This window comes from Misgurnus anguillicaudatus, chromosome 12 (genome assembly GCF_027580225.2).
Source record: "Misgurnus anguillicaudatus chromosome 12, ASM2758022v2, whole genome shotgun sequence".
NCBI lineage: Eukaryota > Metazoa > Chordata > Actinopteri > Cypriniformes > Cobitidae > Misgurnus > Misgurnus anguillicaudatus.
In genome coordinates, this window is record NC_073348.2 from 38,087,300 (window position 1) to 38,114,278 (window position 26,979).

Here is a 26,979-nt window from a genome sequence, read left to right on the forward strand (position 1 = left end):
GTCTTAGGAGTGCACTGCAAAAAATGATTTTCAAGAAAAAAAAATCTTAGTATTTTTGTCTTGTATTCAGTAAAAATATCTAAAAAAGTTTTAAATTAAGATGCATTTTATTCATGAGCAAAACGACTCAAGAAAATAAGTCTTGTTTTTACACCAAAAATATCAAATTTAAGTGATTTTGTGAATAAAACAAGCAAAAAAATCTGCCAATGGGATAAGCAATTTTTTCTTGAATTTAGTGTTTAAGATAAATGTTCAAGATTTTTTGCTTACCCCATTGGCAGATTTTTTGCTTGTTTTATGCACAAAATCACTTGAATTTGATATTTTTGGTCTAAAAACTATACTTATTTTCTTGAGTCGTTTTTCTCATCAAGAAAAAGCATCTTCATTTAAGAATTTTTAGATATTTTTACTGAAAACAAGACAAAAATACTAAGAAAATACTTAAATATAATTTTTTGCAGTGTTTTATGACCCTATCAGAAATGGCATATAACATCAGAACAAGGGCTTGGAAAAACTAGCCCTGTATTTTACTTGAATATGCTTGTAAACTTATTTTATGCCCTCCCTTCTTTTATTTCTTCCCTTTCATTTATTTTTTTATCTTAATGTGATCTTAATTTAAATTCCATGTGCTTTCATATGATGGTTTCTTATATATAATATCTTATGTAAATTACTGAACTACACTTTGTTTTGTTACTTAGTTGGAAGACTTATTTGATGTTGTTTCTTATATTGTATTTGCAATAATAAAAAAAACTTCCAGAGCATTATTTTTCTAAAAGCATGTGCTCTTTTTTTACAATTTATTGTAAAATAATAATAATAGTAACAACAACCACCGTAATAGTAATAATAATGACAATAAGCCAATTATTTACAAGTATTATTTATTTCTTTGTACTCTTCTGCTTTTCCTGTTAAATTTAAAGCAAATAATGACGCAATATAGAATGCATAGAATAAATATAAATAAATATAAATTTAAATGACTGTGAAATGCAGAACCAAACAATGAGAAAAAAACAGTGTACTAGTCAATCAGTTTTAACGGTTTTAACTATTAGGGCAGCGTAGTACATCAAGTACCGCGAGAATGAGCTCAAGTGACTCGCTCTCGCGGTACTGTGATGTCATACACCGGTTGATTGCGCAAATGCATATACACTCGAACACGCCTTCTGTGGCGCCTAGCAGGAAGCGTGAGCGGCTAACAGCCCCATCTTCCGGCCAATTTAAACTCAACTTTCAAACATTATTGGTTATTTAAATGCTCACATGGTCTCGTCCTGTGAATGAGGTAAAAGAGCGAACATGGCGGCGTGAAACTGTACAAACAGGCTCGGATGGAGGAGCGATTAATTGAGACAGCTCGCACGTGTAATGTTGATTTCTCCACCGCGAACAAGGAGCTGTTGTGAATGTTTTAGTTCCACGCCGTTTAGAAGAAGAGAAGTGTAGAGGGGAAACACTAGGTTGGACTAAACCATCGCTTGAAAACAATAAAAGGCTCGAAGAGAAAGTGGGCTGAAATGAACGGGGTAGGTTACATCATTGATTTAGCGACTCTCACGTGTTTGACGTTGAATTATATCAGGTTGTGTTTTATGGCTTTGTTTGCCGGGCTCTTCAACCCCAAATACACCAACTCCACTTGCTTATTTTAGTTCCTGTTTACTAAGTTGTGTAATTCGAGCTGCCATTGTGTATTTGTTGTATGATGAATCGCACAGTTGTTAGTACAGTCAACGAAGATGTCACAAAGCAGGTAAAGAACAATGGGCTGAACCGCAACAGCCGCTCGGAGGAGTTTAAAGGCCCGGCGATGTGGGCGTGTTCATTGACTATCAATAACATGATGAAGTTTCATGGGCAACAACATATTAGTTATATTTATTAAGAATTTGTCTATGCAAATAAGACAAATGTGGAAAGAAATGTGAGTTTAAAAGAATAAATGATCACTTTTGCACCTGCAGTTATTATTTGCATAAATTATTTTTGCCTACTCTCCCATTTCCTGTTTGTGTACTTACAGTGTATAATGTTTACAGTGTCTGTTGACCGATAGTGGATTTAAACGATACCAAAAAATAAAGTTTGACGATATCCGATTAATCGACCAATAGTTTTTAAAACTGATGCTGGATAAAAAACAAACATGACATTTAAAGTGACAGTGCTGAAATATATTACAAAAGTAATAAAACAACAGTCCTCAAGCATGAAACTGTGCTAAATGAAATGCATGTATTAATAAAATTATATTAATAAGTATTAAAGTAAATACTTCAGTGAAATACTCCCACGGGTAACATTGAAATGACAAATGTATATTATATGTGTAGTCTTGTACTTTATTTGCTTCAGTTTTAACATTTTAATGATTATCTAATCAAAATATCAAAAGATGCATTGCAGTGATGAGCATATAATTGGTTATTAACTTAAAATGGATAAAGTAACCAGCTGTATATAAACTAATGCAAATCAATGGTAATAATCATGACTGAACATTTGGGTTGGATTTATCTGTGTGTATTTTTGTGTAACCGTTTGAGGTACTACTAATATTAGTGTCCTGTCAGCCTTGATGACAAACTTCAGTTTCTGCTGTTGTTTCTCTGCTAATGCATCATGTTTTTAGCAAATTAATTACTTTATAATGTTATAAAGCAACAGACGCAACTCGGAAAAACTGTCTTCATTAATTTTTGCCGATAGGCGATTGTTCATCCAATAAACTATCGGTGCCGATAAATCTGCAAAACCGATTAATCGGTCTACTTCCCTAACTTCTAAAATGTAGTTTCATGGAAATTTACTGGAATACAGCAGGAATGGCAATAAACTTGAACTTGACTTGGGCCACGAGAGATAAATGTATAAATGAATACATAAATCCATGACTAATTTGTAACACTGACTGTGTTGCAGGACGTCATATGCAATGGCCATTCGCCATTTCACCACCTTCTAAAACACAGCAGATCAAAGTCACCACATCATGAAGCAATCTCAGTTAAAATCATCAAAGACGGAAAAACGTCACGACTATTCTGCACGAAAAATGAGCCACAGAAGAATGGAGAACGTAAGAGGACTAATTTTATAAACTTTTCCATATGATTAGGATGTATGACATCATATTTAAGAAATATCTTCATGTGAGAATTATAAATTTGCATTAATAGTTCAGTATACACATGAATAAATATGATCTCTGTGTAATACAGCCAGAAGACCCAATACTGTAAACGGTGAGTTCATCCTCCCAAAGATGGCTGTGAGCGAAGATCTGCACAGAGCAGAAGAGCAGACGCACCAACTACACTGTACAGCATCATACATCCACACAAACAGTGACATCACTCGTCCTGACCAGAGGAAAAAAACCTGTCGGAAAATTAAAGTCAAGAAGTCCAAACAGCGAAAGTGAGTCAGAGACAAGAAATTTTATTTGCATCTGTTGAATATTGTTTTTTTATAAAGAATATTGCATATTATAACCTGTTCTGTGTTTTATATATTAGTCTAAATACGTGACCTTGCCTCTGAATTTTTTTTGCAGTGCAATCAATCTATAATATTTTTTAATTACTATGTAACTAATTGTTAGGCTAATATCTAATGCTGTATTTAATGCTAATATTGTTTTCCTCTCCAGTTCTGAGATCAAGAGTCCTCAAAACCGTAAGGTTACAGATTATTATCCCATCAGGAGAAGTTCAAGGAAAAGCAAAAGTGAACTTAAGGTAATCCAGAGATGTATGCTTTAAAACCGATCAATGAAAGGTTTTCGTATTGGTTTTCGTTTCAAACATAGCCGTTTTATTTCGACAGTGTGAAGAGAAGCTGCACATAGACATGCTGATTAAGAACGGGATCGAGAACGGAATGATGGTAATTTCAAATGTGCTGAATGAATCTCGGATGAGCGCTACATTGATCTTCATACGAGATCTTCATGTCACTCTTTACAGATCAGGTACATTGAAGGAAAGGGCAGAGGGGTTTTTGCCACCCAGAAGTTTCAGAAAGGGCAGTACGTAGTCGAGTATCATGGAGATCTGCTGCAGATTACCGATGCCAAAAAAAGGGAGGCTTTATACGCACAAGATCCAACCACTGGCTGCTACATGTATTACTTCCAATATCTCAGCAAAACATATTGGTACGTTCAAGCACCACACCCTCATTATTTATTTATTTATTTATTTATCAGTTTTACTTTAGGCTGCAAGGTATATCAAAACTCAAAGCAGTAATGTACTTCGTATTGTATATTGCACCATTTAGCTTATCGCATTGTTCTTCAATTTTTTACAAAACTATGTAAATAATAGGGAAGTCAAAAGATTAGTCGCGATTAATTGCATACAAAATAAACTTTTTTTTATGTGTGCACTCTGTGTAATTATTATGTGTATAATATATACTTGCATGTATAATTTTAAGAACCTTTTTATTTATGTATATCTATTTTTTATTTATGCATAATATAAAATATCAAAATATAAATAAATTAATAAAAAAAAATATTTAGATATTTTATATTATATATATAAGAAAAAATAGATATACATAAATACATTTTTTCTTAAAATTATGCATGCAAGTTTGTATTTATATATACACATAATAACTACTCACACAAATATATTATGCAAACACAAACCTTTATTTTGTATGCAATTAATCGCGATTAATCTGTTGACAGCCCTAGTAAATAAATAACAATTGCATTTTAAGCACTGATTTATTTATTTTTCCAAATAGTGTGGATGCTACTAAAGAGTCTGATCGTTTGGGAAGACTTATCAACCACAGTAAAAACGGCAACTGTCAGACCAAACTCCATGACATTAATGGAATACCTCACCTTATCCTCGTGGCCTCCAGAGATATCCAGGAAGGAGAGGAACTCCTTTACGATTATGGTGACAGAAGTAAAGCCTCAATAGAAGCTCACCCCTGGCTAAAACATTAATGGATTTCGGAGGAGGGAAAAACACCTTGTTTCTTAACTAGACCGTTTTTAATGTAATTATTGCCTTAGTAAACAGAGAATGTTATGGGGTAGGATGTTTGTGGGTTTGTTACACAGCGACTCGCAACGCATCAAACACGTTAGATTGCGGTACATATTCAACGTCTCTTTTAAGATATTTATCCTGCTCGATGACATGCTAGTTTCCAGGACATTTCTTTTTGTATATTTTATATATTGGTAGATCAGTGCTTCCAAAGCATGCAGTTATAGTCCAACTTTCTGCATTTTTATAAAGAGTTTTCTTAATCTAATGTGTGGTAGTTAGAGGCTTAGCAATAATTATTTATAATGCCCAAACGTTTATGTTTGAAGCAGAAAGCCAGTGACGCTAAAAGGAGCAAAATTTTAAAGGGTTCAGAAAACTGGAACGTAAAACCAAATTTTGATATTATTTGAAATGTTACCGTTGTACTATGCTGTGTGTTATGTAATAAACCTGAACAAAGCTGTGTCTGTTACACAACATCCAACTGGGTGTTGATGACCAAAAGCTCCAACCGAGAGTATCTCAATTAATTTGTCTGAGATGGTAGATGCATTGTTTGAATAAATGATTTTATGCAAGTGCTTCTGTTGTGGTTATACATGTCAATCTTTGAATATGGCAGACTATTCTGTGTGAAATGTGTTTTATTGCCAATAATGACAAGTATCTTTATTTTCTTTATCTTTTTTATTGATAGACCTACTAATCTAGATATATCTATATAGAGTATTGTGAGTAGAATGTTAATTTATGTATTTAAGGATTAATATACAAGCTGACAAAAATTTATTTTAAAGGTAATTTTAGGATAAAAGAGAATACACAAAATATGTTTTATAGTAGTAATAACTTTGAATGAAATTATTTTTTATTATTATTTCCACAGTTATTGGTTAATTGTTTAATTAAAGAAGAGATACGCAACAGGCTTGTTTGATATCATGCGGCGCTGAAAGATCTGACAGGCGGATGACGTCAAAGTACCGCGAGACGTATTCGAGAAATCATATAAAAAAGTCTAATTTCGACTCGCTCTCGCGGTACTCTGACGCCATCTGATCCACCTGTCAGTTCTTTCGGCGCTGCATGAAGTCGAACGCACCAAAAAGCTTGGGGAGGGAAATCTAATTCTGTACTTATGTAAATTGTATATACATAAATGCTAATTTTCTAACTGTAAACCTTTATTTTGTATTTTTACAAGAGATAAATCAGTATTTATTTTCTCTTAACAAGAAATCACTCAGAACATGTACAATTTGCAGGATTTATAATCTTTTCAATGCTTTTAATTTGTGATTTTATTTAATCAATGGCCTCTATTTATTATTCTGTACTTTTTGTTTTGTTTGATTTGAGCCATGATAATTCTATTTTTGTTTTTTTTCCCCTTAGTTTTTTTTCTTATGATGATACATATAATTGTTGTTATGTTTTGGTTGTAATAATACAACTAAATGTAAAAAAGACAAAAAACTTGGCGACTGGCGAGGAAAGCCTAGTGACGTCATTTCCGCTGGCACGGGCCGAATAACACACGACCAGTGTTTCCGCACGGAGCGTTTCAGACGCTGCGCAGGCAAGGTTTGTTTTGATTCTTTTATATTAAGTTTTTGAAATTATAAACAGTAAAATGCTTTTGTTATCATTGTAAATATTCTTAAATTCAATAAGACTTAAAACTAATAAATTAGTTAAACGTTATCTTGTGAACGCTTTATATTCTCACATGTGAATATTATCAGATTGTTTGGTACGCATGCATTTTAAAACCTCGTCAACTGTAGTAATAAAAAGCGTGACTCGACGCTGTTTGAACACTTGTATTTGTTTTATTACAGTGGATCCATTGCAATATGGTTTGTTTTCTATTATTAGCTATTTCCATTCATAATAGTCATCATGAGAAGTATACATTAAAGTATATAGTATCATACTTTTCGACCCTATTGTAAAATGAAATTGTGCAATGAACTTTGATAGATTTTTCTTTAATGTAATCTAGTTTTTGTAATCTAATAATGACTCAATTCTCCTCCATCAGATGATGAACGAGTGGAGTCCTGTGGCGAGGGTTTATGATGCCCTCAAAGCAGGCAGTATAGATGGGACAGATGTTGAACCCCATGACAAAGCTGTCTGGAGGGCCATGTTGGCCCGCTACAAGCCTAACAAGGGTGTTACCGGTGACCCTCATCTCACACTATTCGTCTCTCGCCTGAATCCACAGACATCCGAGGAAAAGCTCCAGGAAGTCTTCTCAAAGTTTGGAGACATCCGCAGGGTACGTCTGGTCCGAGACATCGTGACGGGTTTCTCCAAACGCTATGCTTTCGTAGAGTACAAGGAGGAACGTTCGGTGAAGAGAGCTTGGAGAGACGCCAACAAGCTGGTTGTGGATCAGTACGAGGTCTTTGTGGACTTCGAACAGGAGCGCACGCTGCAGGGATGGATCCCTCGACGACTCGGAGGGGGTCAAGGCGGCAAGAAGGAATCCGGTCAGCTGAGATTCGGAGGCAGGGACAGACCTTTTAGGAAGCCCATTCATTTGACTTCCATGACGCCTCAGAACAGATCAGCGGATCGGTGGGAAGGGGCCAGCGGGAGAGAGGAGAGGCAGAGGGATGCTGCCCAGGAACAGGACAGGGAACATGGACGGTGGCGGGACAGGAAAAATGAGTGGAACGATCGGAACGATAGAGGCAACTACAAAGAGAAAAGAGATTACAGACATCACAGGGACAGAAGCAGAGAGAGAGATTCCTACAGAAAGGAAGACAGACGACACAGAGACTCACACAGAGATTATGACTAAACCTGAACACGCTTTTATAACTTCATATGCATTCAAGAACTTTAGTTTGTATTTTGTTTCACAGTTTGTAACCTCTGTTCTGGGTTGAATTCAGATTACAGGAGTAGTTCATCCACGAGTGAAAGCTTTTTTTCCACTCTCATGGCATGCCTGTTATTTCTTTTAGCTGTGCAACAAAGTTTAAGGGATCTTCACACAACTTTTTTTTACAAAAACTAGTTCCCACAGACCACATCTGAGCCGCTCTGATAAAAATAAAACCCTTTTATGATGCGTTTATGACATTATCACAGTAAACTATTAAAAAAGGAAAGTTCACCTAAAAATTAAAATGACCATATTACTCTCACCCTCAAGCCATCCTAGATCTATTTGATTATCTTTTTTCAGACCAACACAATTGGAGTTATATTAGAAAATGTCCTGGCTGTATTTAAAACTTAAATAACTAGTTATTGATGCCCATTCATGAGAGACTGCCTTTCCAGCGTAGGACGTAGCGTACGAGACGTAGTGACGAGAAGTGCAGAGCGCCAATCAGGAAATAGAAATCTAAAATGGGGATTTAAAAGACAATGTAGGAGAATTTCAATATTAGACAAGAGGATATTGTTGTTTTTTTGCCTGCGCTTCTGCGTTTGTCACAATGCCACTACGTCTTGTACGATACGTCCAATGTCTCAAACTGGAAACGCACTCTCGTGAATGGCCGTCAGTCGTTGCCAGAAGCTAGTCATTTTAGTTTGTAAAGTTTTAAATATTGATTTTGTTACACTTAGACTTCTGTGAAAGATGGATGGACTTTTTGGGCTTCAAATCAAAAGCACCATTTACCAAATTATGCAGCTTGGAACCGCCAGGAAATTTTTTAATATAACTCAGATTGTGTTTGTCTGAAAAAAAAAGATAATCATATACATTGATGATGGCTTGACAGTAAGTAAATCATGGGATAATTGTCATTTTTTGGTGAACTATCCCTTTAAGGGTTTTTGTTCCACAGAAAATAAAATGTGTCCAATCCAAGTTACCTTTAAAATTTCAATAAATGTTTAATATAACATTTGTAAAGAATGACGTCTCATATGATCATTCAATTTCAAGGACTTGGCAATCCATGGTATAAAATATTTTAATACAGAATGAGATGAGTTAATGTGCATAATCCTTCAAAACAATCCATTCAATCCAGTTAAGATGTTTTTCTAACAGTAAAATAGTTCTGGCTGTGTGATTCTTAGTTAACTTTCTGAAGTTTGTCTTTATTTTTAAATGGTGTACTCATCGAAATACAAGCTCAACAATTGAAATAAGGACCACAGGCGTGAGTTTCTAGCTTACAAAGCTGCCTTAAAAACACACAGTTCTTCACACACAGTCAGCATTTTCATGCGCTGCTGAAAGGATCTATTATTGCTAATGAAAGCACCATTCAAGCAATGCATAACAGCTGGTGAATGACACGTCCTTCGCAGTAAACTATGGATTATTAATACAGTTCTGCATAAATTCAATGCAGACACAATGCAAATTAACTTTGTTTCTTGATTTCATTGTTCGAAGTAAAGTTCTGGCTTCAATACAAGTTAAGCAGATGTTGCTGTTGATGTCCTCATCGTTGCGTTTTTCAAACAGAAAGTTGAATTATGTGTTCTTATTAAACAGTTTACTTCTGAAACAATCCTTGAAATACTTTGTGTGCCAAAAATAAGTGCAATTTCAAGTTCTAAACATAATATTGCCGCCTTCTCCTTTATAAAATGGCTGGTTTGGGCATAATTATTAAAAATTAAAAACTGACTTTCAGCCACAAACGTCATTCACGTTCTCTATCCATTATTTCATTTATAATTCAATTTATATTCAAAATAGGTATTTATCTAATCTAATGAAGGCATCTTTAAACTTCACAACAGTCTGAAATCGATTTTCGCATCCTCTACTTACAGTAACTCAGTAAAAATAAAACATCTAACAAAATAGGCACATAAGCTCCCTTAAAGTATCTTTGGGTGTCTACAAGAGTCAAGATGGATCAATAACTTCTCTTCCGTCTCATTGGCTGACAAATGTGCTGTGAAGGTTGACCGTCGAAGGAAGTGTAACTGTGGCACATGATGCAGGTTAGACGTGAAGCGTGTGTGTTTGTTACATGTGCTGTAATGCTTCTTGGGCCTGTTCTGTGTAAACGTCTTCTTTCCCGGCCCACGAGCCGAAGCCGCCGTCCACCTGACCCGCCCTCCTCTGCAATCCTCCTCTGCTTTTATCCCGCGAGAAGAAGCTAAACCTGAATGCAAGACAGGATATTGTTTTCATTGTTTTTGCATGCTTGTGCGATTAATAAACTAAACTAAATGATCTACAATCAGCAGTTACTATAGTAAAGCCATACATAATAAACTACAAGAGTTTAGATGCAAAACCCTCTAAGTGCATCTGACATGCTATTTTTGTCAAATATGTTCCCTTATGTTTAGGTTCAGTGATTCCACTTTAATGAAAAGGTTATTAGTCAGTAATTAAAATGTCTTATTTTCACAAATATCACTTTAGTACTTTCATTGGTATTTAATATATTTAACAGTCTTTTGCTTCAAAACCCTCTAAGTGCATAGGTCAACATCCTACTGAATCGATAAACCTCCTGAAAGACTTAAAGGAACACTATGTAAGAAATGTATATCAATTAATAATAAAATGGCCCTGATATGTCACTAGACATTAAGAAATCATTTTCAGTTGGAGCTGATGGTGTAGTGGACGGTGTTCCGACACATGGTGCAGATGCACTTCTGGCGACCCAAGTTCGAATCCCGGCTCAAGGTCCTTTGCCAATCCCATACCCCTCTCTTCACCCTATACTTTCCTGTCGTCTTCTTAATTACTGTCTATCTAATAAAGGCAAAAATGGCACAAAAAAAACCGTAATAAATCATTTTCATTTCAAAAACTTATATCACTGACAACAGTGGTCTGGCCAGGATATTGTCATTTAAAAAGTGGAGTTACAGCCCTCAACTGATGTTTATGTTGTCATTTTGTGTATAGACCACCAGTTTTGTGATTGCAATACCAGTTTTGGCCACAATCCTACATACTGTTCCTTTAAGCATTCGGCTCATATCATTATCTCTTTTGTTGACGGAGGTTGAAGTTAGTGGCTTTTGCATCTAAGCACTTTATTTGTTTCATATGCTTTCTGTTGTAGTTATTGTTAGACTTTGTACACAGTATAGCAAACAACAATTATATACCCATTTTAATCTTATTATGTAAAGTTTCTGTAATATACAGTATGGTACAAAAGTTTTAGGCCACAATGCCACTTATATAATCTCAAATCTCTTTATTATAATGCAGTTAGATTTTCTGTTTTGTATAATAAAGAGAGTGAAAAGCATTAACTACAAGCTAATAAGAAATACCACAAAATGTTTTACCCCAAATCAAAAGATACGAATGAACAAAGAAAACGAAGAAAGACTTTTTGGATTTTTGGATCAAACACAACTGTTCGTTTTGCTTGCCAAGTGTTTGTCATTTCACTCTTTCTTAACACATTTCAGGTCATATAAGGGGGTCGTTCACATTTCACGTCGTCTGTGTGCGCAACTTCAAATAGGGAGCGACTTGGTCGCAACAATAGTTTAATGCCTTCCAGAAAATGTTCTTCTTAAAATATATAAAGATACAATATATCACAACAGACACTTTACTTTCAAAGAAAAAAAATTGTCATCCCATCTTGATTTGTTGTCTTTTATCACCTCTCAAATATTGGTAGGTTTTGTGGCAGGGAAAGGGTTAACTCAGCCAAAATAAGATTTAATATTAGGGCTGTCACAATTATTAAATAATCGTCTCATCGCAATCGTTTGACATCATCGTGATGATTTCAGATCACCGCAATGATTGCACATCTCTCTAAAAAACACAAGGGGGAGCTGCATCGCCTGTATATATGAGACAGTATCAGATTACTTTTAAATATGTGTTATGTGTATTAAAACTTACTGCCAGATAAAGTTTACAAAAGATTTAATTTAAATAATCACAACAATGTGTGAAAATTATTTCATGAACAAACAAAAAATGTATGAGAATTAAATGTCAAAGCAATAAAACAGGCAATAAATCGTCACAATTGTCGCAACTTATTAGACAAATAACCGTCAGCCAAAATTCTTATTTCTGTTAATGCACTCAAGTGTCCATACTTAATTATATCAAAATAAGTACATACTTTAAAGGCTCAGTAGGCGAATTGAGACGCATGGACTGTATAATTCTGCATCAATTCAATATGGAGGAAAATCTAAGCTTAGCTGTACAAGAATATCCAGAGCTGTACTATTATTTTGAGACAAAAAGAAAAAATAATGCATAGAGACGCATTATTGAATCTATTGAAGAGTGCGGCTTATGGTTGCTTAGCAACGGCAGACGCTACAGGAGCGCAATTTAGAAAGATGGAGGACATCGGTTTAGACGCGAAATGTAAACAACCCCTAAAAGCATTCTTCATCTATAAATCACTCATGTAGTCAAACGTGTTATGACACAATGTTATAAATAATCTGTTATCATACAGCACAAGCGTTAGAGTGAGTAAGTGTTTGATTCTGACTGGCTGATTCGAACAAGTCTCCAGTTGATTGGTCACACAGATAGCCCCACAATCAGCCAATCAGAATGAGCGTTTTACGATCAGTGGCTTAAAAGAGGAAGGTGAGATGTGGGGTCATGCAGCTCTATGACATGCGAGGTGTTAAAACAGCAAAGTTCACGGTGAACCACCAAAAGGTCGTACAAGGGAAATAAGTCGTCTGATTGGCTGTAAAGTGGGGTCATCTGGAATCAACCCAGCCGCCACCATCGGCATAATGGCTGTGAAGATCCTGTTACAAAGAGACACGGATACGGATGAGGAAAGAAGACAGAGGAACCAAGGAATATTCAATTACCTCCCGCTACCAGAAACAAACACATGATCTGGTCTGTCCTGTTTGCTGGTTTTAGATCAGAGCACTTCTCAGCGCGTCAAAATGAGATAGCAGCTTAAACCAGTTAAGACCAACAAGACTGGATTTGTCAGGTTTAATATGGTGATTGCTTATTGCAGTTGCATTTGGTCTCAATTGTACAGAATTAATGATGGTCATGCTTTGAGATTTTAGTAACACAAGAGAATAAGAGAATATGGAAGGCAACACATGTCATGTTGTGTCATTAAAAGATTATTCCACTTTCATAAAAAATCCTGATAATTTACTCACCCCCCTGTCATCCAAGATGTTTATATCTGTCTTTGCTCAGTTTTTTGAGGAAAACATTCCAAGATTTTTCTCCATATAGTGAACTGTAGAGGCAGAAGGGTCTTATCTACACTCTAAAAACAAACGGTGCTATATAGCACCAAAAGTGGTTCTTTGCTCGTAATCATAGAAGAACCGTTTTTAGTGCCATATAGCACCGGTGAAGCACCAGTGAAGCACCTGTGTAGAACCATATAGGGGCCATATAGCACCAAATATGGTTCTACATAGCACCATTTGGTTCTACACCGGTGCTTCACCGGCGCCCCACCAGTGCCACACGGCACCAAAAACGGCTCTTCCATGGTCACGAGCAAAGAACCACCTTTGGTGCCACATAGCACCGCTTGTTTTTAGAGTGTACCGAAACGATTGTCATTTTCAAAATAAATAAATAAATAAAATAAATATACACATACACTTTTAAACCACAAATTTTTCTTGCGCTAGGTGTGTGACGTGCCAGCGCGACCTTACGTATTACGTCATCACGTCGAAAGGTCACGTTACATGTGAAACACTTCCGGTTCATTTTAAACAATAAACTGACACAAAGACATTAATTCGTATTCTTCCACATGGGTGATTCTCACGAAACCATTGAAACACCACGGCACTGATTTTAGCTTTAAAATGTGTAATATAGTAACATTAAAAAGCATCATAATTAACACAATACTGTGTTCTACCTTGCACAATGTGTGATTTCAACATAAGAATTTATAATTGTAAATTTTATCTCATTTTCTGCTGAACATCTCATTACCGCAATGTGTCCGACTGTGTTTGAACATGCGTTATGTTGTAATTTAATCAAATTAACACAAAATATTAAGAAAAAAAATAAATGGATGTCTTGTTAGACTACTTTAGATGACAGAAAAAATATTTACTGTATATTCATGTATAATAATAATGAAGAAAAATTAGGAAAATGATGTGTCCATGCCTGATCCTCCGCAACACTTTTTGAGAACAGTTTAAGCACACATACAGAATTTTAATAAAGTTTGATTTTGAGTGACCAAGCACATGGACCAGTTACTTCAAGATGGCTACCAGGTAAGATCATTTTTTTACAGTTAATTTGAAATATTGTTTTGTCAGAATGCTTACACGACATTTGATTATCATTACCGCAACAATGCTTTTTAAATGTTAATTTTAATAATAGAAGCATAATTCTTTGATTTTAAATGCATGTGCAGAATCTCCAAATTATGTTCTTTCAGGTTTGTCATGTCATTTTGAAAATATGTCAGTGTTGATGTTTTCTGACTGTTGCGGTAATGAGATTTTTTAGGACTAATTTTTTAAATTATGTTACAAAAAGTGTTAAATGATAAGTAAAAGTTTTTAAATTAATGTTCCCATTTACTCCAGACTTTGTTTTTCAATGTCTGGTGGGAAAAAAAGTAAATTTAAGCAATTTTTACATTTTCATGCTTGACATTTTTAAAACCAAGTTTTCGAGAGAATCACCCACATACAACAACGTTACAACTCTCCTCTTTCTTCACACTTGTAAACACTTGAGCGGTAGTTTCACATATCATACTTTATATATGAGGTCACTCTGGCGCACCAGACGGCCAGTGCAAGACGAGAAGTTGTGGTTTAAAAGTCCTTTTTTTGTGAAAATACCAATCATTTCGCTAAATAAAACCCTAAATCCTTGGTTGGGATTGTTTAAAGCCCTTTGAAGCTTCATTGAAACTGTAAACTGTCCACTAAAGTCCACTATATGGAGAAAAATAATGGAATGTTCTCTTCAAAAAAACTTGATGTTTTCTCGACTGAACAAAGAAAGACATAAACATCTTGGATGACATGGGTCAAATTATGAAGTGTTCCTTTAAAGGTGTAGTTCGCCAAAAAATTTAATTTATTCCATAATTTACTCACCTTAAGCGTGACTTATATTATTAAATCATATCCTGGCCCTTCCTAGCCTTTACATGAACTCTCATGAACGCAAGTAAAAAACAAAAACAGTGCCCTACTAAAAGAAAACAAATGTGTATGTGTATTTCCCCCCATATTTCCATTTAAAAATATTTTAGTGGGTTTGGGAAGACCCGGTCTAAACACTACACATGATGTAAGACCCTTACCCCCTGTTTCACAGGCAAGGCTTAAAGGAAAAGTTTGGTATTTTACACTTAAAGCCCTGCTTTCAGATTGTTCACGATGAAACAGAACGGTCCTGACCGAAACCCGGACATATGATGCTGCCCCGAGAATTTTCCTCTATAATGGCTGCATAGGTGCACAGGAACAATCCTTCCTAAAATGCATTAAACTTTCGTTTACAAAGACGTGAAACTCACCGAGTGGTCAGGGGTGTTCACTGATATGCTCACACAAAAATGGCTGCAAAAGACGCATTCCAACAGGTTTTATCGTAGTTTTTGTCCAACTCTATTGACTTGTATTAGATGTGCTGTGAGGTACAGTATTACTCCACGCCGGGAACCTTGTTTGTATTCTTGCAATTGGCAAAGGCGGATTATCGCCACCAACTGGGCTGGAGTGTCTATTTTTCAAGCTCTCAGCGGAAGAATATACGGGTGTGAGGCATTTGGGAAAATAGGTCCACAAGTTTACAACGAATGCTAAAACAGCTGTTGGAAAGCATCTTTTGACGAGATTTTTGTGTGAGCATATCAGTGAACACCCCTGACCACTCGCTGAGTTTCACGTCTTTGTAAATGAAAGTTTAATGCATTTTAGGAAGGATTGTTCCAGTGCACCTATGAAGCCATTGTAGAGGTGGGAGGTGAGACAAGAAACAACCCGAAAATTCTCGGTCCAGCATCATATGTCCAAATTTCAGTCAAAATCGTTCTATTTCATAATAAACAATCTGAAAACAGAGCTTTAAGTGTAAAATCCCGAACTTGTCCTTTAAGGTTAGTCCTAGACTAAAACACACGTCTGTGGTGTCTCAACTGAAAATAACTTGCACTGACAGATCTTAAAATATGCAAGCATCATTAATTTATCTAAAGATACATACCAGTAACATCTTTTTCATGTTTATAAAAAAACTCATTTCCCGCCAGACATTTTTTGAAAAGTTGCCCGCCAGCATTTTTTTTTGTGATTTTCACAAAAGTTTCACAAAATGCCTTCCAGGAAAATTTTCTTTTAAAAATATATAAACATACAAATATATCAAATTAAAAAAACAGACCCTCTGCTTTCAAACAAACAAACAAAACGGGAAAAAAAGATTAATCCTATCTATATATTTTTTCTCTGCTTATAAAGTCTTTAATATGGGTTTTTGTCTTTAAAAATATATATTTTTAGCAAAAAGCTGAAATAATTGCATTTTTTGTGAAGGAATTTTGTTAGAGATCAGATTCAGAACGATTATCAAAACATACATAGAGTTTAAAATTTGTAAATAACTTTTTGGTCTCAGTTTTTTCATGAATTGGGTAAGTGGATAATCACGGTATTGCAGATTAACATAAAAGTTCATCAGAAACACCTTTTTTATGCAAATGTTTTCTCTTAATTGATGAGATCACTTGTCAGTGGCGGGGAAAGAGTTAATTTAACTAAGGCCTAGACCTGGCTTAAGCTAAGCTTTGTCTGTGAAACCAGGCTTTAGTCTGTTCCCAAACCAAATATACTGCCTAGTCAACATTTTTAGTCATATTTTTAGAGTTACTGGGCACACATCCAATATAAAACCATATCCAAACAGCAGGCAGTAAAATCTGCTTCCTTAAGTTCATAACAAACATCATAGTTTCATTCCAACTGAAATGAAAATAATGTGCAAAACAGCCAGATTGTAAATGCTTGAAAGAATGTAATTTGTTAGGACAGTGAACTAGACTTTATGAGATAGAGTAATGAAGACTCAGATGAGGTTTTAATGGCAGATTTCTCCCCTCAGTAGGTATTATGTGTTTGTGTGTGTGTGTGTAAATGTTTGTTTATTACTGCAGTATACGTACAGTCGTTTAATGCCAGACTCGGGCTGAATGCTGGAGCGAGAGCTCGGCCGAAGAGTCAGTGATGGGTCTGGCATGGGCGGACCCGATTCCTCTTCCTGTTCTTCACTATAAATCAGATCAGAATATGAATAACACTTAAATAAAAATGTTTTATACTAATGTAGGTACACTTGATTGAAGTGATTTTTCATGACATAAGAGACAGATTTACTAAAAAGGGCAAATTACGGTAAGAGCACAATTCCAAAAAAGAGTGAAAATTTACTGACAAGGCGCACGTTAAAGGGCACATGCGCAACATCTCATTTCCATAATGACTAATGCAATTTAAGAAATGCATTTTGAGTGCTAAATATTGGCAGTAAAGTGCCAAGTGCAAACTTATGTAAGATGACATTTCACAAGACTTTTGAAGAAGTCAAATAAATCTTTGGTGTCCCCTGAGTACAAATGTGAAGTTTTAGCTCAAAATATCAATTAGATAATTTATTATAGCATGATAAAATTGACACTTTGTAGGTGTGTGCAAAAAAATTGCCGTTTTGGGGTGTGTCCTTTAAAATGCAAATGAGATGATCTCTGCACTAAATGGCAGTGCCGTGGTTGGATAGTGCCGATTAAGGGGCGGTATTATCCCCTTCTGACATCGCAAAGGGAGCCAAATATCAATGTCCTATTTTTTTACATGTTTGCAGAGAATGGTTTACCAAAACTAAGTTACTGGGTTGTCATTTTTCACATTTTCACAATTTCTCAAAAACATGGAGAAATTCAGATTTTCATGATATGACCCCTTTAAATACTCTCATCTCACAACTTTTGTGTCTGAAAGGAAAACAAATGCATATGCAATAAGGTCAGTCGCAAAAACAACTCTGTCCACACATTTTTTACTGCGTGCTTTAAGTAAATCCTGGCTCAAGCTGTAAGCAAACTAGCCTAAAATATATAAATTAATTACAAAAGCACAAAATGAAGCTAGCAGACCTTTTGTAATACGCCATTTCTTCTTGCAGCATAAAGACTTTAGCTTTCAACTCATTTCTCTCATGCAGGACGTCCCGCAGCTCCTGTAGGGTGAATCGTGGCCGATTCGGATCTTTTGCATCGATCGTGGAGGCGTCGTCATCACATATCGCCTCCTGGTGGATGGGAGGAACATTAGTCAGTAACACTTCCGATAAAATTACACAATAAAATACATCAGGCTTGTGTGCGACAAAGACACAAAAACAACTCAAACATTATTTCAGTCTAAAAAGATTAACATGACATTTAATTGACATTACATGGCTCGTTGGAATACTTGATTCTGATTGGCCCGTTGCAACATTTGCACGTTTGTTACTAATGACACACGGTAAACCGGATGCTGCAAATCATTTTGACAGGTACAGTTTAATATTATACAAAAATTAAATATAAATACGTTTTTTCTATAAATATTACAAATGATTAAACCAAATAGCGTGTTTGTGACATTAGAACACGTCTTAAAACCAAAATAAACGGGGTTTCCTTGCGGAAGGTCTGCATTTGTTAAAAATGAGCTAATAAAATATTTCAAATCAATATTTAATGTTCCTTACCTTAAATGAGATACATAGCCGTGTAAAAAGTGGGATAATGTACAGCCTGTACATTATCCCTTACATAAAACCACCCACAACAAACACATATTTAGATGTACTTAAAAATCAAAGGATCATCAAACCAAACCATTTCATGGGGTCTATCAAACATTCACTTTAGCAATGTGAGGGCCATAATGTTTTAGTTATAGTGACTACAGTAAATATTTATAATGCTTGATGGTTTACAGTGTTTACAGCGTGTCTGAATCTCTTTATTACCATCTAAGATCATACAAAAGTTAACATTTAATTTAAATCACAAGGTTAGCATTACACTACAAACTGAATTAACAGTTAAGTTAATGAAACCATGCAAAACTGCACACTGGCCTGCGAAAGACATATCCTAAATGATGCATCTGACTTATATGTGTGGACCATTATATAGGCACAGATTCATCATTTCCTAAACAAGCACAGAGACGTGCAGATGCAGATACGGGTCACAATATTAGTTTACATTCCATGCTATCATTAGAAGCTTCCCCTGAAGGGTTACCCAAAGAAACATGGCATCTTCATCATCATCATCATCATCTTCACTTTCATCTGTTGGGGGCTGTCGGGCCCCTGTGACAGGGGTGATATTGATGGGACCTTCCTCCATCTCCATACCCCCAGCGAGGAGCTCAGAAGCTAAATCCTGAGCCCAGACGGGAGCCACTTTACTCGACTGCAGTTACAAAGATGTGAACCAAAGCTGGACCAAATCTTACTTCATCTCATCTCATTATATTTTTATATCAATCACTGTACACAACACAACTGACTTTTATAGTCTGGTGTCCTCATGTTCGTTTTCTCTATGACTCACAGACACCAACATGTGAACAATCTTGGAGTATCAGATCACATTTACTTCCCATATTCATTCAGAAAAAATAAAAATGACCTCACTGGATTCATATCCATCCACCAGCTCCTGAACAGCTTGAGATTTTCTAAATCAAACAACATGGATTTATATTCAGGTACCTGTGCAGGTGACGGTGGTGCTACAGGTTCTTCAGTCTCGGCGTTTGTCTTTCCGTGTTCCTTGAGTCGCTCTTTAAGACGTCCCACCTCCTGTCGAAGGTTACCCAGTTCCTGCTGTCGTGCCTGAGCAGACGCCTCCAGCTCCACCTTCTGCTCGATCAGACCTTTACCCTGAGCCTCCACCACTGTGATCTTATGCCGCAGGTCGTGGTTGATCTTCATCAATCGGTTCAACTGCTGCTGGAGCTGAAGGACGTCAAAGATATGAATGTCAGACACACGCATTTTTTTTATGAGATTTTCTGTAAAGACTGCACAAGATGATGCATGAGGTCTTCAGCTGTGAAGGATTTTACCAAAAGAAATATTTCTTCTCACCAACAACATAATCAGAGAGAATTTACTGTTGTGTCTTACTGCTTCAACGTCTTCATTCCTCAGCGTCAGCTCACGATCTTTAGCGCGGATCTCATCTCTCTGTTTATCTACAACTTCCTTCAGCTTCTTCATCACTTGCCGCTCCCTCTCGGTCATGCCTGTCATCATTAACCAGAAATACAGTGACATTAGGGCTGGGCGATATTCAGATCTCAGTAATTTTGGGATGAATGATGCAAAAGAAATGCATAATAAATATCTCTGTATTTTCTGCAGAGTGCAATAAATGTTGGCATGCAAGTCAAAGCCTTATGAGAGATTTCAAGATTACTTTTATTAAAGAAGCATTTGATAAACATTTTATTTAAAGGGTTTTACTCCCTTTTTGAAAATATACAGCTGCTCAACATGCAAGCTGGTTGGAAAGCTTACGTCTGACCCAAGTGTACATTTCCTATAGAGCTTCTGTTGCAAAGGACATACCGATATGGACGATAATGAGAATAATATTTTTCCCAATGGGATACAGAATTATATATTGCCAAAACGCGATAGAACTGTGCGGTATAAGTCACATATTCAAATATTAGCCATGTTAAATGGGACATATGAGACTTTTAAGATGTAAAATAAATCTTTGGTGTCCCCAGAGTACATATGTGAATCTTAAAAAACTATATAGATAATTTATCATAGCATGTTTTAAATGCAAATGAGCTGATAAAATGCAAACACTGATCACCATAATGGTGATTTGTTGAAATTGAAACTCAATTGTGCTGTCAATGATTTTTTCTCGCTCTCTTTTTTTTGCACTGAATGACAGTGCTGTGGCTGGATAGTGCAGATTAAGGGGCGATATTATTTTTATAAGATCCCCTTTTGACATCACAAGGGGAGCCAAATTTTAAATACTGATCACCATAATGGTGGTTGGTTAAAATTAAAAATCAATTTTGCTGTCAATTATTTTCTTTCTCTTTCTCTGCACTAAATGGCAGTGTCGTGGTTGGATAGTGCAGATTAAGGGGTGGTATTATTGTAATAAGATCCCCTTTTGACATCACAAGGGGAGCCAAATTTCAAATACTGATCATCACCATAATTGTGGTTTATTAAAATTGAAATTCAATTGTGCTGTCCATTATTTTCCTCTCTCTCTCTTTCTCAAATGGCAGGGCCGTGGTTGGATAGTGCAGATTAAGGGGCGGTATTATTCTAATAAGATCCCCTTTTGACATCACAAGGGGAGCCAAATTTTAAATACTGATCACCATAATGGTGGTTGGTTAAAATTGAAAATCAATTTTGCTGTCAATTATTTTCTTTCTCTTTCTCTGCACTAAATGGCAGTGTCGTGGTTGGATAGTGCAGATTAAGGGGTGGTATTATTGTAATAAGATCCCCTTTTGACATCACAAGGGGAGACAAATTTCAAACACTGATCATCACCATAATTGTGGTTTGCTAAAATTGAAATTCAATTGTGCTGTCAATTATTTTCCTCTCTCTCTCTTTCTCAAATGGCAGGGCTGTGGTTGGATAGTGCAGATTAAGGGGCGGTATTATTCTAATAAAATCCCTTTTTGACATCACAAGGGGAGCTACATTTCAAATACTGATCACCATAATGGTGGTTTGTTAAAATTGAAATTCAATTGTGCTGTCGATTATTTTCTTTCTCTCTATTTCTCTGCACTAAATGGCAGTGTCGTGATTGGATAATGCAGATTAAGGTGCGAAATTATTATAATAAGATCACCTTGTGACATCACAAGGGGAGCCTAATTTCAAAGACCTATTTTTTCACATGCTTGCAGAGAATGGTTTACCAAAACTAAATTACTGGGTTAATCTTTTTCACATTTTCTAGGTTGAAAGAAGCACTGGGGACCCAATTATAGCACTTAAAGATGGGAAAAGTCAGATTTTCATGTTATTTCCCGTAAAACAAATTAAAAACAGATTGCACTAAGTTTGTTTAGTGTGGGAGGATGTAAGTAAGGACACTCATATGAAGTATGACAGACAGCAAAATAACTGCCCATGTTACTGCTCCTAAAATAGATATAGTTTCGTGCAGAGCGTCTGGAGCACAACCAATGACACACTTAACATTCGTCACTGACCTAAAAATATAATGATAGGCATAACACGTCGCCTGTCTTAATGGAATATAAATGTGGCTTTAAATACAACTCCAGCTCTTTTAGGACAAAATATACTAGTCTACATTTGAAGTGGAACAAAAACGTTCATCAAAGTTGTCCTAAGACAAGAACGGATATTGGGTGGGTGATTCTCACGAAAACATGGTTTTAAAAATGTCAAGCATGAAAATGTAAAAATTGCTTAAATTTACTTTTTTTCCCACCAGACATTGAAAAACAAAGTCTGGAGTAAATGGGAACATTAATTTAAAAACTTTTACTTATCATTTAACACTTTTTGTAACATAATTTAAAAAATTAGTCCTAAAAAATCTCATTACCGCAAACATCAACACTGACATATGTTGATATGCTGATATATGACAAACCTGAAAGAACATAATTTGGAGATTCTGCACATGCATTTAAAATCAAAGTATTATGCTTCTATTAATTAAATTAACATTTAATAAGCATCTGTCGCGGTAATGATAATCAAAATGTCGTGTAAGCATTCTGACAAGACAATATTTCAAATTAACTGTAAAAAAATGATCTTACCTGGTAGCCATCTTTGAAGTAACTGGTCCATGTGCTTGGTCACTCAAAATCAAACTTTATTAAAATTCTGTATGTGTGCTTAAACTGTTCTCAAAAAGTGTTGCGGAGGATGAGAACATCAGGCATGGACACATCATTTTCCTAATTTTTCTTCATTATTATTATACATAAATATTCAGTAAATATTTTTTTCTGTCATCTAAAGTAGTCTAGCAAAACATCCATTTATTTTTTTTTCTTAATATTTTTGTGTTAATTTGATTAAATTACAACATAACGCATGTTCAAACACAGCCAGACACATTGCGGTAATGAGAATTTCAGCAGAAAATGAGATAAAATTTCCAATTATAAATTCTTATTTTGAAATCACACATTGTGCAAGGTAGAACACAGTATTGTGTTAATTCTGATGCTTTTTAATGTTACTATATTACACATTTTAAAGCTAAAATCATTAGTGCCGTGGTGTTTCAATGGTTTGTGAGAATCACCCGGGTATTGGTTTTAAGACAGTTATTAGGAAAGGCTTTGATCCACTTCAAATGTTGACTAGTGTATATTCCATTTACAAAGGAAATAAAGTGTGCAAACTGTATACAGGACGGATAAGTGATGGAATGGCAGGAATATTTCATGTTTTAAAGATTTTACTCAGCATTGACAGCTGCTTTGGAGTGTTTATGTAAACATCTGATAGTGAATTGGACTCGTCCAGCAGATCCAGAGAGGACTGAGGATGAACTGTTCTGGTTAGCTACGGCCCGTGCACGTGAGCACGAGCGTGCCAGAGGAACTGTAGGGTCTCTGTGTCACCCAGGCTGTGTTTCTAATGCAGTTATACACCGGACCCATCTTTAGTCAAATACAGAAGAGACGCTTTGTGCGGTGCCGTTCAATGTTTGCGCTGAAAGAATGTGAATTCCTACGAGTGGGATCACGTGTGTTGTCTTTGTACCCGGTGGAGGAATGCTGGGAAATCACAGCTGAAATGCATACTATACATAAAAGGTCAAAAAGTGATGTCATTGGGGCAGTACCCTTTAGAAAGATCCTAACATGTGCTATTTAGATTCAGATGGTACAAATATGAACTCATTAAGTGTTTAATTTTAAAAGGGTATCCCCCCAATGACAGCTAAGGACATTTTTTTTAATGTTTTTCTGACAGTGTATATTACAGTGAATATTACGCACAATACTAGCATACTCAGTGAATGCGTGTTTGTTTACATATTTCCACTGAAAATCAACTATGCATCGTACATAAAGCATCTAAAATGTCGCTGCAAAACCTAAATGCTTTTCTGTAGATGCCCGACACAACGTTTCTTTCTTCGCTACCTTCCTGTTTCTGTATATCCTCATCCGTCATGGGACTCTCTTTGATGGACAGGTTGTTGAGCAGCGCCTTGTTTTCTTCCTGCAGCTGGGCGATCTGAGACAACAAATCCTGCGCTTCACCCCTCCAGACGTCCTCCACCAACTCCAGCTCCTGTTCTCAGACACACAAACACTCATAAATATATGCATGAGTGTGTATTTAACCACAGACATTCACAGGAGTTACATCATAAATGCACAAAGCAGACGCATAATTACAACCACACTAAAGGACAAATCTTTCTGCACCTGCATTTGGCAAAAGTTAAGCTATAAATTTTATCAGTATGCGTGTACTCTCGTGGGTTTGATATATTAATATAGTAATCATTTACACTGCAAAAATTATTTAAGAAAACAAATTCTTAGTATTTTTGTCTTGTTTTCAGTAAAAATATCTAAAAAATTTAATTAAGATGTTTTTTCTTCATGAGCAAAACGAACCAAGAAAATAAGCCTAGTTTTTAGACCAAAAATATCACATTTAAAGGTGCAGTGTGTAATTTTTAGAAGATCAATTAATTCAAAATAATATACAAAACTATATTATCAGGGGTGTACAAAGACCTTTCATAATGAACCGTTATGTTTTTATTTACTTAGAATGAGACATTTTTATCTACATACAAAGAGGGTCCCCTTACATGGAAGCTGCCATTTTGTGCCGCCATTTTTCTACAGAAGCCCTTAACGGACAATTTTTTTTACTAAGTTGTCTCCGACGATGACATGTTTGTCCGGTGGCAACTACCGTAGCGTCTCTATGTGTTTCAAAAGCAAGGGGTGAGCAGTGGACTACGCCGTTGGTTGCAATTCCTAACCTCACCACTAGATACCGCTAAAATTTACACACTGCACCTTTAAGTGATTTCGTGCATAAAACAAGCAAAAAAAATCTGCCAATGGCGTAAGGGAAAAAAATCTTTTCTTAAACACTAAATTCAAGACAAATTCAAGAAACATTTGCTCACCCCATTGGCAGATTTTTTTGCTTGTTTTATGCACAAAATCACTTAAATTTAATATTTTTATTTTTTGTGCTGCCTCACGATTAGTCGCGACTAATCATTTGCAGAATAAAAAAGTTTTTGTTTACATGATATAAGTGGGTGTACTGTACTGTGTATAATAATTATGTATAAATACACAAACACATGTATATAATTAAGAAACATTTGCATGTGGGTCACACAATGGGATTAGGTGGGTCGCGCAAAATCACTTGGTTGTTGTAGTAATGACACAAAACAGTTTGTCCTATTAATGACAATTAATGGCAATGGTTTTGATATCAGGTCTTTTGGGATTGCAATTCAATTTACATTTTACCCTACTAAAAAATCCAGCAAAGACCAGCATAAGCTGGTGAGCTGGTTTTAGCTGGCCTCCCAGCTTAGTTTTGCCGGTGAAGCAAGCTGGTTTTGGTCACTTTTTAAGCTGGTCTAGGTCAACTTAGCTGGTCAGCAGCTTGACCAGCTTTGCCAGGCTGGGAGGACCATCTTAAATCAACTACCAGTTTATGCTGGTCTTAGCTGGATTTTTCAGTAGGGAAAGCATCCTGGTATCCAGGTATTCCCAAACTTCTCCGGCTGGGTATTAATAATTTATTTTCTTATTAAGCCAATACCATGATGATATATTAATATGGCAATTATTCAGTACCATGGTAAATATTAAAGTACCACAGTATTGTCATGTGACTGATATCACGTGGTTCTGTTCTGTAAAGGATCTACCAGCACTGGATATGAACTCAGATATTCATGGCTCGGATCAGACAGGAACTTCCTCACGCGCCGCTTTTTGTTCTTCGCTGGGAAACAATGTAACAACTTGAGCCGCGCGATGTAACATTCCCTCTGACGTCATCGGTCCAGTAACTCAAACATTACACTCACGTGACACTTTATTTAGGCGTTTAATGCCCTGTAACCCGATTTATTTAAAGAGATAGAGAGAAAGAGAACTGTTGTTCAAATAAAATGCCTCAGCTCCTTTTTATGTTTCCTTTCCTTCTCCATTCGGTCGATCCGCTCCACTCGGAGCCGGTCCAGTTCCAGACGCAGTTCCTCGGTCTCGGGACTGATGCTGTTCCGGCTCACCAGAACCTCCAGGATCTCCAGAACCCGGACGACTTTGGGCATGAGCCGGGACAGAGCCTCGCATCCATACTGATCAATAATCCGCTCGAACTCCTGACCCACCACTGCGGCGATGTCATACACATCCATCACGGTCAGATCCGCCACGTTCTTCTCCAGCGCCGAACCGAAATCTTCCATGGTTCGTCCCTCAAGTTCCTTTGCTTGTAAACTTTCCCTTTGTACCTTTCAGTATCAAATCGGATGGGCAGAGATCTTTAAAAACCCGGTAATGTCACTCCGTCAAGGTTAAAAGCCATTTTGGGGATATTTTTAGGCCGAACTGGACCGAAATAAGAGTTGTCCCATTGCGGTTCGGTTTCCCTGCCCTTATGTATTCTTCAGAAGCGCTTCTGATCTACTGCGCATGTCAGGAGCTGTGACAGATGATGGCGCTCTCTGAATCACTGTCATACATCTCTGTTTACTAGTTATCCCAATTTAACTCTGGTGGCTGTAGTTAAAACAAAATAAAATAAAAATGTAAAATAATAATACCCCATTGCAATAATTTGGGCTAGGTTGTGAAACAAACTTTGATGTGTGATTGTTTTGGAAAGTATTTGTCTAACACATTTCCTAAAAACATCTGACCCTGATTTTCT

At 36.2% G+C, this 26,979-nt stretch overlaps 3 protein-coding genes across 4 annotated transcripts; 2 read left to right on the top strand and 1 right to left on the bottom strand.

The window, feature by feature from the left end:
* Window positions 1–1,265: 1,265 nt before the first annotated feature.
* kmt5aa (lysine methyltransferase 5Aa) lies at window positions 1,266–5,630 on the top strand. The gene is made up of 7 exons (XM_055207629.2): window positions 1,266–1,550; window positions 2,947–3,103; window positions 3,246–3,444; window positions 3,677–3,764; window positions 3,853–3,912; window positions 3,993–4,183; window positions 4,789–5,630. Exons 1-7 carry the CDS (start codon window positions 1,542–1,544, stop codon window positions 4,997–4,999), a joined length of 915 nt encoding a protein of 304 aa, XP_055063604.1. The 5' UTR covers window positions 1,266–1,541; the 3' UTR covers window positions 5,000–5,630.
* Window positions 5,631–6,482: 852 nt separating this feature from the next.
* On the top strand, window positions 6,483–9,634 carry snrnp35 (small nuclear ribonucleoprotein 35 (U11/U12)). 2 transcript variants are annotated; one of them, XM_055207918.2, is made up of 2 exons: window positions 6,483–6,632; window positions 7,093–9,634. In XM_055207918.2, exon 2 carries the CDS (start codon window positions 7,093–7,095, stop codon window positions 7,861–7,863), a length of 771 nt encoding a protein of 256 aa, XP_055063893.2. In that variant the 5' UTR covers window positions 6,483–6,632; the 3' UTR covers window positions 7,864–9,634. The 2 variants fall into 2 exon arrangements, with proteins under 2 accessions (XP_055063893.2, XP_055063894.2); XM_055207919.2 differs by lacking the exon at window positions 6,483–6,632 and adding an exon at window positions 6,782–6,801.
* Window positions 9,635–10,007: 373 nt separating this feature from the next.
* On the bottom strand, window positions 10,008–26,747 carry rilpl1 (Rab interacting lysosomal protein-like 1). Its single transcript, XM_073874545.1, has 9 exons — window positions 26,222–26,747; window positions 24,195–24,339; window positions 20,179–20,297; window positions 19,762–20,007; window positions 19,286–19,459; window positions 18,140–18,294; window positions 17,153–17,257; window positions 12,674–12,761; window positions 10,008–10,150 (listed from the first exon to the last, which is right to left on the bottom strand). The coding sequence occupies exons 1-9, from the start codon at window positions 26,513–26,515 to the stop codon at window positions 10,145–10,147; spliced, it is 1,332 nt and encodes a 443-aa protein (XP_073730646.1). The 5' UTR covers window positions 26,516–26,747; the 3' UTR covers window positions 10,008–10,144.
* Between the last annotated feature and the right edge of the window lie 232 nt (window positions 26,748–26,979).

Coding starts and splice junctions, on each gene's coding strand:
- kmt5aa (XM_055207629.2), top strand. Junction 3,765..3,852: donor AAAGCAAAAGTGAACTTAAG/GTAATCCAGAGA, acceptor TTATTTCGACAG/TGTGAAGAGAAGCTGCACAT. Junction 3,913..3,992: donor GGATCGAGAACGGAATGATG/GTAATTTCAAAT, acceptor CACTCTTTACAG/ATCAGGTACATTGAAGGAAA.
- rilpl1 (XM_073874545.1), bottom strand. CDS start 26,515: ATGGAAGATTTCGGTTCGGCGCTGGAGAAGAACGTGGCGGATCTGACC. Junction 19,460..19,761: donor CACCACCGTCACCTGCACAG/GTACCTGAATAT, acceptor TTGTAACTGCAG/TCGAGTAAAGTGGCTCCCGT. Junction 12,762..17,152: donor GAGTCTGGCATTAAACGACT/GTACGTATACTG, acceptor TCTTTGTAACAG/GATCTTCACAGCCATTATGC.
- snrnp35 (XM_055207918.2), top strand. CDS start 7,093: ATGATGAACGAGTGGAGTCCTGTGGCGAGGGTTTATGATGCCCTCAAA.